Source organism: Pelodiscus sinensis, chromosome 3 (genome assembly GCF_049634645.1).
Source record: "Pelodiscus sinensis isolate JC-2024 chromosome 3, ASM4963464v1, whole genome shotgun sequence".
Lineage (NCBI taxonomy): Eukaryota > Metazoa > Chordata > Testudines > Trionychidae > Pelodiscus > Pelodiscus sinensis.
In genome coordinates, this window is record NC_134713.1 from 163864423 (window position 1) to 163879186 (window position 14764).

The window sequence follows — 14764 nt, forward strand, 5'->3', positions numbered from 1 at the left end:
CAAAGACAGTTCAATAAAAGTTGCAGTAGTAAATTACCTTAGATTCCAGAAACTAGTACAGGTTGGAACTCCCTGGTCTGGCTCCCTCAGGACCTGACCTGTCCTGAACAAGGGGATATGCTGGACCAGGGGGAGTTCTGCCCCTCATGCCCATGCTGCCCGCAGGCTAGGGCTCCAGCCTGGCCCTACTGCTGCTCCAGCCCCCTAGGGTTCTATAGCTGCTGCCAGCCCCACTGCTGCTGGGGCCAGAGCACCACATCCAGGGCTCTGCAGTCAGACCAGAGCTCCGCAGCCTGAGCCAAAGGTCCGCAGCTGGGGCCGGGGCCAGAGCTCACTGTCTGCTGCTGGGGCTGGAGCTCCCTGACTGTGGATGGAGCGGCACGGCCAGGTCAGTGCTCCCTGGCAGAGTCACTACTCCCCCCTCCCGCACTCCTGCCCCACCACCAGACCTCCCTGCTCCTGGACTCTGTGGTCCAGGAACATCCGTGGTCCTGCTGGACGACAGATTTTGCCAGACCAGAGAGTCCCAGTTTAGGAAGGTACCACCTATAATTCAGAAGAGAACACTGACCTACACAACAAAACATTTACATTCACTTACCATTCTTTTAGTTCCTAAGTCATTTAAAAATATATGTCCACATTTGATGCTTATCTTTGAATATACCAGAGATAACGTATTTAATTCTGAATACTGCATTATTGTTTATAGTTTTCCCTTTAAAAAGGGGTTGTTGTTTTTTACTCTTCGTATATCTGTAGTGTACTTCTCTACATAAGTGCTCTAGTACTAGCAATTATCAGACATAATATCAATTATTGCAGCCTTTACTAAAGGAAATATTTATTTTGCCACCATAGCAAACAGTACAGAAATCCTGCAAAGATTACACTTGTCAATTACAGTTGCTCCCTAACAGACTAATGAATTTCCTTTTTTCTAATTATTACAAAAAGATGTACTTTTTAACAAATATGCTTTGTGCATCAAAGCTTCACAGATCCCTTAATAATTTGAGTTGCACACACAACTCATTTGTTGCATGCAAAATCATCATTGTAAATGCTAGAAAGCTTGTAAAAAAAATCACACAAAACACAAAGTTTTTATATTTGAGGAGAGGAAAATACTTGTTTTCCTTTCACAATAATTCTTATAAACTGCATTTCAGAAATTATTTTCCAAAACACAATATGGGCAAATCACTCTTTTAGAAGGATCCCCTAGCTCTGTACTGCATATCCATTTAATAAACAATAATAAAACCTGAGTCATTAAGAGAAGACACAGTTGTCCCTGCCTTCCTGCTGACTTACTTATTTTCAGCTGGCTGGGGGAGATTTTGTAAACATGTGAATTCCTTGAAGTTTACAAAAACTTCCAGAAGACTTGATACACAAATGCTAGATACATCTTATTGCTATCATTATTAAATGCTCATTTTACCTTACCATGGATTCACTGATCAAGAGGAGGAGAAGAGCCTCTTCTATGTTGTCTTGAGGGCAGTACAGGCTAAAAGACAAAAACTTTTTTATAAACAAGATCAGGAATTAGCCCACCCGTTTCTATTTTTAATGTCACAAGAGGACCAGTAACTTGAAACACCTCATGTATGATTCATTTGCTACATAATACCCTCTTTTTCAAATTCACAGAATGAAAAGCTCTAGAGCAGAAGTAGGCAAAAGGGCCTCTGTGGGCCAGATCTAGCCTGCCAAGTGGGCTGATCTGGCCCAAAGGGTCCTGTCGTTCCCCCTCTCTCAGACCAATCAGGGTGGGGGGAAGCATGGAAAGTCTACTCCCGCCCTGCAAGGAGCGCATGGCATTTCTAAGCGCTGCGCGCTCCTTGCAGGACAGGGGCAGGGCAGGAGGAGACTTCATGTGCTCCCTCTCACCCCCCAAGTCCTGATTGGACTGGTGGGGGTAGGGAGAGTGTGCAGAGTTTCTTCCTGCCCTGCAAGGGGCTCGGTACTTAGAGTAAACCACAGCTACTGCTCAGGTGGAGGCTGACTCCAAGCGCAGCACTCCCTTGCAGGGCGGGGACAGGGAGCAAGAGACTGCATGTGCTCCCCCTCCCCAAGCTCTGACTAACCTGGGTGAAGTCTCCTCCCACTGCCAGGGTCACAGGTACATAGAGGAAACCGCCAGCTGTTCTGAACAGCTGATGGTGAAAAGACTTCATGCCCTCCCCCGCCCCCAGACCAATCAGGGTATATGGGTGGGGAAGCACAGAAGTGTCCTGGCCCCACCCCTTCCGCCTGAGGCCCTGCCCCTTTCAGGGCAACCCGGGGCCACTTCAAAAATTTCTGAAGTGGCCCCCGGTCAAAAATTATTGCCCACCCCTGACTCTAGTGCGTATTTTAAAATGGACTCTTTTGAGCCCTCAGAACCTTCATCCCATTCCACAACTGAAACAGCGATTTAATCAGATATTCTCCATTCATCAGAAATAACTAAATATGCCAGATTTAGGTCTGGGTTTTTCAGCAGGCATTCTGAAGTCAAACAAATACATAAAAATGAACAAGGCTACGTGGATCAGGAATCATGCTGGCACTGAGGGACACTTCAGCCATGCTTTTTCCTCTCAGGGTGGAAACCAAAATATAGAGCTGCCTTACTTGTCTCCTGTGTACAGCTGGGGTCTCCGCTGAAGAAGACTGCTCACGTAAGTGTTATCTTCCTTGTTGATGAACTCGGGCAGAGGTTCAGATAAGGGGCTCCAGTAACAGTCTTCACTCAAGGAGTGGAGGAGTACTTCAGCTAGCTGCTTGGCTGCGGTCTACATAGCAACAGAAAGCACTGGAAATTATTAAAAAGGCTCTCACCTGCAGAAGGCATGTACGCACACAGGAAACATGAGCACAAAATACACAGGGAACTTGACTTTTAGAAGTTCTGAGTACTGACACTCCCAATGGAGTACCTGCCAGCTGCAAGTGCTCTGCTCTTCTGAAAATCAGGCCCTAGACGTTTGGGTGGCTCATTGTAAAATGGCAGAGAAAAAGTAAGAGAATCCCTGAAAAGCAGCAAAAACCACCAACAGTCCCCTAGCCCTTTAAGGACTAACACATTTATCCGGGTACCACTGGACTCCCCATTGTTTTTGCTGGAAAAAAAACCCAAATACGTCAGCCTCTCTGAAATCTGGAAGACAGTGACATGGTCAATCATGCAAGTGAAAAGTGCCCGCCTCTCACATGGATGTTTCAGGCCCCAGGTACATGCCAAATAGTTGTGTCCTAACCACATTTGTAGCTTTTTTGGTCTGAAAAATTCCACTCTTGTCTCAGCCCAGTGGGGATTTTTTTTTTTTTAATCTTTAAAGGACAATTTCTTCAGCTTCTGAATTATACAAGAGTGAAAGAGAAACAACCTTTTGGGGTACTAATACTACTTTTGCTCCTAAATAACTTCAGAACCAAACAAAAACTTTATGTGGGGATGGGAACTGACTGAGTACTGCTTGGGCAGTACATGGAATAGAGGAACCTTACGTAACTCACACCCTCACCTCCACAACATCAGGGCATATCACCAGTTTGCTTACAAGACACAATGTTGTGAGCAAACTGAAGTGAATCAGAGAGAACTTTATTCTTGCATTGCCTGTCTCTTTGTTCAAATGTACCCAATGCATCCCATTGGCGTTTGCATAGTATATATGCAGATTGTAACACGTGTGTATAAACACACATGCACACACACAGGATGTCAACATGTAGATGAGTACATGATTAACCAGTAAACCTGGGCTTATCAATTAATCCTGTCGAATACACACATTCCCCTCCCCCTTGCTGCCTCCGTATCAGAGGCAGAAAGAAGGATGGGGAAGGGAGACAAGAGACAGCTCCTAATGAGCACTACATCCACCTCTCCCCTTCCCCCCGATAGAGAGGCACCAGCGCAGAGGGTGAGGGGGACAATCAGAAGTCGATATGCATGAGGAGCTAGCTTCCAAGCTGGCTCTCAGTGTGTGCCAGCTCTGCAGACCCACCTCCCACTGCCCACCCCCCGTGCTGCCTCTTACAGAGCTGGGGGGGGGGGGGGAGGAGCAGAAGCCAGTGCTTGGAAGGAGCCAACTTAAAAGCCATCTGCCCCTAGCACAGGCTCTGCTCCTCCCCACAATGCTGCTTCCATTGCGACAGCAGCCCCTGTCTGCGGGGGGGTGGGGAGGGCAGGCAAGCTTTTAAATTGGCTCTCCTCGTGGACCGGTTCCATTTGCCACCCCGCACTGCTTCCTCTGATAGAGGGGCAGCAGAATGGAGTGGCAGGGGGCTCCCTAGGAGTGGGATTATCGAATAGTCATGTAATTGCTAAAATCTGATGCGGTTACACGACTATTCAATTACACGCTATCCAACACCCCTAAACACACAATATTATATATATACACAATATATGGTGGGAGACAACTAAGCCTGCCATATTAATTGCTCCTGACCATGTATTCTAATGTCAAAAATGACTTCTTCCACCTCAGTCTAATTTATCTGTGCTTATGGAAAGTTCCTATTACCAGCTTTTCTGCAAAACAAAAAACTGTTGATGCTGAGGGCTTTTACTGGTGGTTTTTTTTTTTTTTTTTACCATCTCATCACACAAGTACATCATTTTGTTAGTTAGGATGCAATAGCAGCAACGTGCAAGTTACTTGAAAACTTCAAAGGAAGATTTCATTTCTATCTCCATTTCTGTTTCTATATTATTTCTATATTCTATATCAAAAAGATTTCAATTGTTTGTATTGCTGTGGAGAAACACTGCTCCACATAATTTCTTGGAGTCTTCATAGCTTTTGGTCATTTGTCAGCACAGGGAGATATCTGCTAGTAACCACCCTTTTCTATAACCTGAGCAAAATACCCTACAGTACTGTGATATTAGCCAATATAATTTATCATCTCAGCATGTAGTTATTTAGTCAGTTTCACCCTTGGGCTCCAATTTCTTACATTTTTTTTAAAGCCCCGGGGATAAGAAAAACTTCAATAATATCAGAAAGGTCTCTGAAGCACTGCATGAAGCCATGACTATGATTGGGATAAAACAGTTCAGAAAAGACAAATCTCAAATGCTTTGAGTCTGCTTTGACTTGAATGTTCAGTAGCACTACAAATTAGCTTCACTTTGTTTTGAGTAAGACCAAACAAATTAGAACAATCCAAGTCTCTGATTTATATTATTACTGCCTTTGGCTAAAAAAGCATCATTATGCTGGGAGTACACTGTCAGCCTACAAGTGAAATATGCTCATGTATTTTATTTTAGTGCTTGAAAACCTAGTTTAATTAAGTATATTCCTGTCCTAAGCCCCTCTCAACAGCTCATTTAAAAAAAACTCCACTGGCAATCTTCCCCTGGGAACTAATCTCTCTTTTGTGGCACAGTTCACCCCGTAGCACAGAGAAAGCAGCATCCAAGTATCATTGGGATAAGAAATGGTTATGTTCACCAGCCCTTCAGCAGAGCAATGTTATGGTTGAGCTATAAAATCCCCCAGAGTTTTGATCCTGGTCTGGAAAGTGATGAGACCATTTCATTTTAAAAACACCTATATCCATTCCCAGAAAAAAAGAAAAGCAACTGAGAGTATGGAATAACCACCTGATGACCTAGGGATTTTGAGCTGACACTGATGAGACTGTCAGTCTGAACAGAGAAGTCCCAGAATGACACATCTAGGTGCCAGAGGAACCAGACCTGACATGGATTCGGGCAGAAGCACACCCAGAACATCATTCTATAAGTGCTCAGTATACTCATTTGCTTTAGCCCTTGATTTGAACTAGGGATGTGATCATGTAAACTGGTAAACCAGGAGGGGTAGGGAACCTTTTTTGGGTCAGGGGCCGCTGACACACAGAAAAATCAGTCAGGCAGGGGGCAGGAGTGCCAGCATGGGCTCCCCAATGTTGGGGGGCAGGATCCCTGAGCACCAGCGGTTGGATCCAGGCAAGCCAGGGACTGCATCTGGCCCCTGGGCCTTAGGTTCCCCACTCCAATGTAAACGGTTAACAGATGAGCCTAGGCTCATTGGTTAATCTTCATGGTTACATGCAGTCCTCTCACTCCCCGCTGCTGCTTCTGTGTCAGAGGCAGGTGGGGGAGAGGAGATTGGCAGGAGCCAGTGCTCACGGGGAGCTGGCTGTTAAGCAGGCTCCCCATGAGCACTAGCTCCCATGAAGCCTATTGTTCATCTAAAAGCTGGCTCCCCATGCACACTGGCTCCCAGGGAGTCACCTGCCCCCTGCGCTACTGCCTCTGTATCAGAGGCAGCAGTGTGGGGGAAGGAGGGGAAAGGACAGGTGGGAGACGGTGTGTGCGGGGAGTTGGCTTTTAAGTCAGCTCTCCAAATGTACTGGCTCCTGTGGCGCCACCTCTCCCCCCACCCCACCCCACCCCTGATGTCTCTGTATAAGAAGCAGTAAGGGGAAGACAGGCGGGAGCTAGTACATGCAGGGAGCTGGCTTTTAAGTAGACTCCGCACGAGGAGCACCAGCTCCCACCCACCCCTATGCCGCTGTTTTTGATACAGGGGGAGCAGCACGAGGGAGGGCAGGGAGCTCCATGGGAGCCATGTAACGGTTGAAATTTTCAGTGGTTACACGTTTACCTGAATAAACGCATTTTAACATCCCTAATTTGAATGATGGGTGGACATATTTCAATCAGTCCACCATTGGTACCTTGGCAACTTCTACTTCTAAAATCATAGGTAAACAGCACAAGCACATCTCTTCCTCAGCCCATCCTGGACTCATTTTTTTTAATTGAATTTAGGGCCAGACAAAGTTAAACAAAGACAAAGCCAGATTAGTCACCCAGTCTCAGTAACACACAAGACCATAACTTTTCAGTTTTAATGGTCTTCATCCATGATCAACAGCACAGACAATAGCAGTCTTATTAACCAGAGGCCAGTTGACATTAAACATATATTATTTGGCAGACTATCAGCAATTACTGGGAGACAATGCCCTGAACAGATACAAGATTGAACTGAATTATCCATTCCTGAGTAGTGGCCTTTTCACATGTAGCCATGATATATGAGTTATGAAAAGTATCAGAAAATCCCCCACTTCATGTCTAGCCACTGCTTAATGATGCACATCAATGATACCCTGGCTACTTTCTCATGCTCAGTGTTTTTAATATTACAATCAAGGCACACACAAATATACACCTACAATAAACTATCAATTGCCCTAAGAACAAAACCATGACAGCCTCTAGCTGCTCTCTAACATGCAGCAGGTAAATTCTGATGTGTCAGTTTGTAAGAGGCCTTTGGAAAGACAGCACTCAAAACTTGCAATTCCCAAGTATCATCCCCAATTACATTGTTCAACACCGTGCCTCACAGAGAGAAAATGTGCTAGCTTAAATGTAAAAGCACTGGAAAGTCCAGGAGGCAGAAGTGGTTAGCAGTGCACTGCTATGTATTAAAGTGAGAAAGCACATGTCTGTCTGAGTGTGACAGAGAGACAAAGAGAGACATTATCATCTGGATTAACGGATGCCAGAATTACAGGACATATTTTGTTTCATGTTACAACAATTACTGTGGTGTTCAAAATCAAATACAACAACCAATAAAAATACACTGAACAGAACAATGCTTGCAAAAGATTCAAATGATCAGGTTTGTCTGTTGGGGTTGTGTATCTGAATTAAATGTCTCACCACAATGTCCAACACGGCCCGGGCATCAATCAGGAGAGGGCAGGGGAATCAAGTCCCACAGCAGTGATGGAGAAAGAAACTAACCACACAGGAGATTAAACTGACTTCCCAGCTTTAAACCTTTTCTTACCATTTTGAAGCTCTGCGTAGCTTTTGTTTCCACAGTCCGTAACACTTCTCGCAAGTCCTTCATTCCTTTCACGATGTTTCTAACAGGAAGGCAAAAGCAGCACGTTTAAGATAGACTACTCATGAGGCATATCTGCTAGGCAACAAACTGACTTTTTAAAAGAAGAGAAAATAAAAGGGATAATCATTCCGAAGTTAGGCTAATGACATAAAGCAAGTCACTCTGAGGCATAGGAAAGACAATGGCACTCTGAATGAGTCAGAGTCATTAGCCTGCCTATCCCAGATGGCTTCCTATGAGAAAATCACATTCACTTTTGAAGAACAGAGGAGACATTTGGAAGCCGCTCATGGATCATATGTATAAAGCACATTCTGTTCCTGTTTTTATGTACACTCTGTACTGGCTTGTATTAAACGGAGTTTGTGGTGATGTTCTTAAATGAAGACTTCTTTTTTGTTATGTTTAAATGTTGTATCGCTGAGAGTAGATTGGGGAAAAATTAGGGCTTACCTAACTTGGAAACTTTTACCAGAGATTCCAGTAACAATAGATCTCTATAGTTAAATTGCTGTAGTTATCTGGTATTACTGTCCATGTGATTATTCTAAGTCCTGAACAAGAGTGGCTTCTCCCCCCACCTTCCAAAGTGACATAAGTTAAAGAAAAAGCTACATTTATACTGGTATAAGAGTGACCACAAGGATGCTTACACTAGTCTAACTAAAGCAATTTAAAATTCACATTTTAGCTTATATTGGTATAACTTTCCTGTGCGGGCAAACCCTAGAGTCTTTAAAACAAAAGAAAAAGAAGAGCTTGGCACCTACCACAAGACTTTTTCTATGAAGCTTTCATTGAATTTAAAGTTAAGTGGCTTCAACAGTGATCCCGCTCTTTCCACGTCATGTTCCACAAACATGCTAAACAATAAGTTTAATGGCAGAAATGTTTGAGGAAACCGCAACACGTTAATAACTATCACAAATATTTGTGGGAAACGAATTACAAACTTGCAATTTTGAATATTCACACTAAAAACTTCATTTAAAGGAGATGCACTCATCCATGGAGGGAACAAAACCATACTGTATTACTTTCTGTCAATCCAAAACTCATCATTGTAGTTCAGATTATGAATTCTCACAATGATCTGCTCAGAGACAATTACAAACAGAAAGAATACAAACAAATGCAGGTGAAAAAATCATGTGCTCCTCAGAGATAATTTGCAAAAAATAAAAAAAGAAGTGAATATTTTGAGCAAGTAATTTGCTCTGAATTATTTCCTCCCCTCTAAATAGAAAATACGCTTCGGTTTGTAAGGGACAGGAAGCTTGAGAAAGTTTGTATCTCTGGCCTTCATCTTTCCATTATCTCTCCAAGAGCAGAAGCAGGGCCTTAGTCTGCCTTTTAGTGGGTCAAAGCAAGAATGGAACTCAATAAAATCTTGTATTTTTAAACACGCATGTATGTAAATCTGACCTAATGTGCATGAAAGGAGCAAGTGTGATAAACAAGCAAAGATTCTGTTTGGCTGGTTTTTGTTTTATCTCACAATAAACAGCATTCTGCACATACCCAAAAAAATACAACAAAAAGCTGAGCAAGTAAATTTCATCATAGATTTGGTGTCCATCAGCAAGGGTGTCAATCCAAAGAAGCACTCAAGGAGCACAGAAAAGTTAACAAAAACAACAAACAACAACAAAGCAGTGTTATTTTTGCCTAAGAATAAACGGATGTAGAGATGTATCTTGACATTAATGAGATGACTTGGATTTAACCACAAAATTGGCAATATTTTACTCCAAAATAAACCTATGAATGGCCATTTTAAAGAATGTTTTATGATTATTTGTGGATAACTTAAAGAAAAATGTGGACAAGTTATGGGTGTACTTTGAGTTGGGTGCATTATGACTTAGATCTGATGCCAATCAAGTAGTATTTAATAACACAATGCAGTTTAGGTACTAAAACCCATCGGTCTGGTTTAGTGATAAAAATATTGTACTTACATTTCATGCAAATAGATCTCACAGCATTTTATAAATAAACTTAAAGTGTATGTGACAGTTTCACAATGCACACTGAATACTAGGATGGGAAATTAAGATATTGTTGTGGAACTTTGTACCTCAATGCAACACCCCAGAACTTCCATATACACCACTATCATATAATTATGATATGTTTTGTATAAATTGTGCCTTGTGAGGCATCACTTTGAAAATCTTGATCTGTTGAACATTAATATCCTGTTGGATTGTATGTGCTATTAGTGTATAAAAACACATGAAGTTTTGCTATGTGTGTATTACTGAAATATGTTGTAAGATTAGGAATATCCACAATCAATCTTGCAGATACAAGAATGGAGTAGCCACAATAGTACAGATGGCCCATTAAAAGTTATCCACACTCCCATAACTCCCAGAAACTGTGTACAATGGATATTTCTCAGAGAGCACAGATACAATGGATGTTGCTTGATCCACATCATAGCAAAAGATCTTTCGAGAAAGCTGAAAGAAATCATAAAGGAAGGAGAGTTACATCATCATTGGGCCTCTCTCCCTCCACAACTCAAAACCCGGAAACGTATCAGAATGACAAAGACTTTGAACTGGGACAGGTGACCCCAGGCTGTAGGAGTGTTCCAGCCTTTGTACTGAAAATTTGTGACCTGTTTGACTTACCAGGGTGAGACACTGCTTGATTCAAATCCTGTTTAATTTATAGAATTAAGACTGTGAATTTAATTTTATTTCTTAGATAACCAACTTCAATTTCAATGCTTTCTACTTAAAATCAATCTTTCGGTCATTAATATACCTGTTTTATATTTTGCCTAGAATGGTGTGTTGTGAGTAAAGTGCTTGGGACATTTCAGGTCATTTTACAAAGGCTAATATATGTCTTCTCCACACTGAGGGTGGTGGACTGGGTAATGATTTTACAATAGTCAAGCTTCTAATCCGGACAAGATGTTATATTTCAGGGGTGCCTGGCTGCAGAGCTGGAGGGACTTGGCTGGAGCCTCTCTATTATTGGTTTGTGAGTGGCAGGGAGAAGCATTCATGTAAATCTGTTGAGCAGGTCTCTGCCCATGGATGTCTGTGTAAGTGCAGAATCTGCCAGAGGTTTGTAGTTTGCCAACAGCATCACAGTGAGAAAGGGAGCCCACGTTGGGGGGACAGAGGTCTTAGCAGTCCCACAGTCCAAGCTGCACCCAGGAACCATGTCATAGCTGTATCCAATTAAAAATACCAAGCTAATTGAGATAGACAGTATGTAGTGAACCAAACTGGAGTCTGGCCCGGTCCATGGTTTTCAATCAGGGTTATACATACCCTGGGGGTACACAGAGGTCTTCCACAGATATATTAACTTACATAGATATGTTACTAGTTTTACAAAAAGCTACATAAAACGCATCAGCAAAGTCAATACAAAACTAATTTCATATAAACAAAATTTTCAGTAACAGTGTACTGTAATATGTGTGTATTTCATGTCTGATTTTGTAAGCAAGTAGTTTTTAAGTGATGTGAAACCTGAGGTATGCAGGACAAAACAGACTCCCAAGAGGGGTACAGAAATCTGAAAAAGTTGACAACATGCTGCATGACCCCAAGTTTCACCTCTTTAAAAAACTACTTGCTTATAAAAATCAGACATAAAAATACAGACATGCCATAGCGCACTTACTGAAAAATTCCTCGCTTTCTCATTTTTACCATACGATTACAAAATAAATCAACATTTCAGTGTATAAGTACACAAAGCAATATAAACAAGTCATTGTATGAAATATTAGTTTATAGTGACTTTGCTCGTGCTTTTTATGTAGCCTGTTGTAAAACTAGGCAAATATTTAGATGAGCTGATCTATCCCCTGGAAGACCTCTGCATACCTCCAAAGGTACATGTAACACTGGTTGAGAACAGCTCAGTCCTACATTCATGCACCTGCAGCAAAAAGTGCCACAGGAGTTTTATTGAGCAACTCATCGGGATCTCTTATTCAACAGTAGCACATCACAGCTGTCTGTAATAGATGCAAGCATTCACCTTGAGATGAGAGGATTACAGAAAACTTCTCACTATCACTCCTCCTGTGTACAATTTTACCTGTTCAAACTGTGTGCAGCTGGTGCCTTTTGGAACGACATCTGGCTACACTATGAGATTCCTCCTGTGTCTTCAAAGCTAGCTTTATATCATTATTGCTTTTCTCTCAGATTTCTAAAATGCTGAACCGCTCTTTAAAATGTTATTTACCAAAAAAGTTGGCAAAATAAGTCCTCAGCCTGCTGTAAATGCAGACACAAGACACTGCTAAATAAATCAAAGTGCAGTATAGAATCCGTGCAGTTTGGCAGGGAGAGTAATTTTCAAGTAGTTTATGGAGTGCGATTTTTCAAAAGCACTCAGCACTGACATAGCTCTGCTTCCAAAAAAGTCAGTGGTAAAACTCCCACTGAAGTTCTATCTGCACTATGCTGTGGAATCTGAAAAGTCCCAATTTGGGATCTGAAAAGTACAAGTTAGCTATGTCTACACTGCGGCACTATTTCAGGATATCAGAAATAGATTTCGAAATAACGGGTGCGCTATTCCGGCATCCCTGTAAACCTCGTTCCTTGAGGATTAAGGGACGTTTCAGAATAGTGCTTTATTTTGAAATTCCTTGAAATAAGCTACGCAATTTGTAAGGTTGTAACCCAGTTTGAACCAGTCCACAAAGCAAAATCAAAGTGTGTTTTGCAATGCTCGGCAACATGGCACTTCAGCTATTAATAATATAGAAAGCAGGGCAAATTGAACATGGGTTAGGCCTTTCTTGAGATACAGAATTAGAAGGTATATAAATCAGCAAGCTGGAAGCAGAAGTCTATAATAGGTAAGATAATGGGGAACATTCAGCGAACCATTTACAATGGACAAGATAACAATAGATAACTATTAAGCCTGCAACAAAAGATGATGTAAAAAGTAGTAAGTTGTGCACTGACAATGTGAACAGGGATTGATTCCTAAAAATGACCATGCCAACCCCAAAATGTATGATGTAATGTATAGTAAATACAATATAATGTGTAAATGCATATAAAGGAAGAGATTTGCCTTGTAACTCTAGATGTGTGGAGACCAACCCCAACACTTGCGTCTGATCAACTTAAAGTAGCTTTGCTGTATGCCAAATAAAGGAACCCGAGTCATGATAGTGGAGTACAGGGGTGTCTCCACATACGTCGCTCTGGTATACATCCGTTCCGCACTAAAGTCGTTGACGTTTGTAGGCACTGATGCGTTATAAGCCCCCCCCCATTTCCTGCTCTTAAGTAGCACCAAAAAAAAACCCCAATTTGCGCAAATGGAAGTCAGCCATTTAAAGTTGTTTTGCTTTAAGTCCAAGTTTTTTTGAACGAATCTTGAACTTATAGTGAAGGCGGCCTTGGGGAAGGAAGTTCTTGGGGAACCAAGGGGAAGAGGGCTTAGGGGAACCCCAGTACAGGAGGTAAAGGCTGCTATTTTCAAAGTTATACAGTGGATTTGGGTGCCCAATTTTCAATAATTTGAATCTGGAAAGTTTCAGCCCCAACAGATTCAGGTGAGGCCTTGCACAGTGTATTTACACTTGGGATTTTACTAACCCTGCCCAACAGTGCTACAGCACAAAGTGCTACTATTAACACTGGGATGCTGATATAGACCAGCCACATCCACTTGTACCACCACATTATCTGATCCTGTTCAGAGCACATCATGGTGACACAGGGTAGAAATACCAGCAGACTATCTACAGTAGCACTTTGACCAATAGAGCTATAATTGCACTACAACAGTGGGATACCTTCACGGAAACCGCAGTGCAGACACCAACCAAAAGAACAGACTACCTCCTTTGTGTTGCCAACAACCTCATCTGTGAGCACTGTGACACCATGACTGTAATTATGCTACCTTGTTAATTTTATCTAAATCTCAGTGTTGTCTGTGATACAATTAAAGTGATAACAAAACTTTACACATTCATAGGACTTCCGACCAAGGATCTTAAATCCCTTCAAACACACTCTTGAATGTACCCTGACAGAACCCTGTGATGTAGGGAAGTATTATTATTCCCTGTGTTAAAATGGGGAAACTGAAGTAGAGAGATTAAGTGATTTGTGCAAGTCTGTAGAAGATGCAGGAATTGATGTTATATCTTCTGAGTTCTAGTCCTATTGCTTAACCACGGCTGTGTCCAGACTCAGGGGTTTTTTCGAAAAAAGTAGCCTTTTTTCGAAAAAACCTCACCTGCGTCTAGACTGCAGCCGCGTTCTTTCGAAATTAAATCGAAAGAACGCGGCTTTTCTTTCGATGGCGGTAAACCTCAATTTACGAGGAAGAACGCCTTCTTTCGAAAGTTCCTCTTTCGAAAGAAGGCGTTCTTCAATGTAAATAGGGCTTCTTCGAAAGAGAGCATCCAGACTCACTGGATGCTTTCTTTCGAAAAAGCAAGCCGCTTTTTCGAAAGTTCAACGTGCAGTCTAGACGCTCTCTTTCGAAAGAGGCTTGCAGTCTAGACATAGCCCACTAGACCAACACTAATCACAGCCAAGTGAGGAATAGAGTTAAATGAGGAATGCGTGTTTTAAATTCACTAGCAATTCTGGAAAAAAAATGTGTTTGAGCCAAATGAAAATGAAATTTTTCAAAATTTTCAGTGAATCATGTAGAAATCATGAAATCTGACTTAGGTAGAAACTAAACCTTTTGATTTTACCTGAGTTTTCCATTTAAATTTTGGGCATTTTGACAAAAGCCAAGGAGGACTGGATTTACATAGTGCCATGAAGGAAAGGAGGAAGAAAAGAGGATGAGGAGTTCTTTATAAACTTTTAGCCCAGTGGCTATGGTAATCTGGGGATGTGGGAGACCAA

At 42.0% G+C, this 14764-nt stretch overlaps 1 protein-coding gene across 2 annotated transcripts in view; it reads right to left on the reverse strand.

The window, feature by feature from the left end:
• TTC7A (tetratricopeptide repeat domain 7A) overlaps positions 1-14764 on the reverse strand; it is a 232374-nt gene that overhangs the window by 190689 nt on the left and 26921 nt on the right. For both annotated transcript variants that reach the window (XM_006125491.4, XM_075925403.1), the window contains 3 exons: positions 7827-7905; positions 2626-2786; positions 1453-1516 (listed from right to left, as the gene is read on the reverse strand). In XM_006125491.4, coding sequence (XP_006125553.2) covers positions 1453-1516; positions 2626-2786; positions 7827-7905 — 304 coding nt within the window. The remainder of the gene's footprint in view (positions 1-1452; positions 1517-2625; positions 2787-7826; positions 7906-14764) is intronic.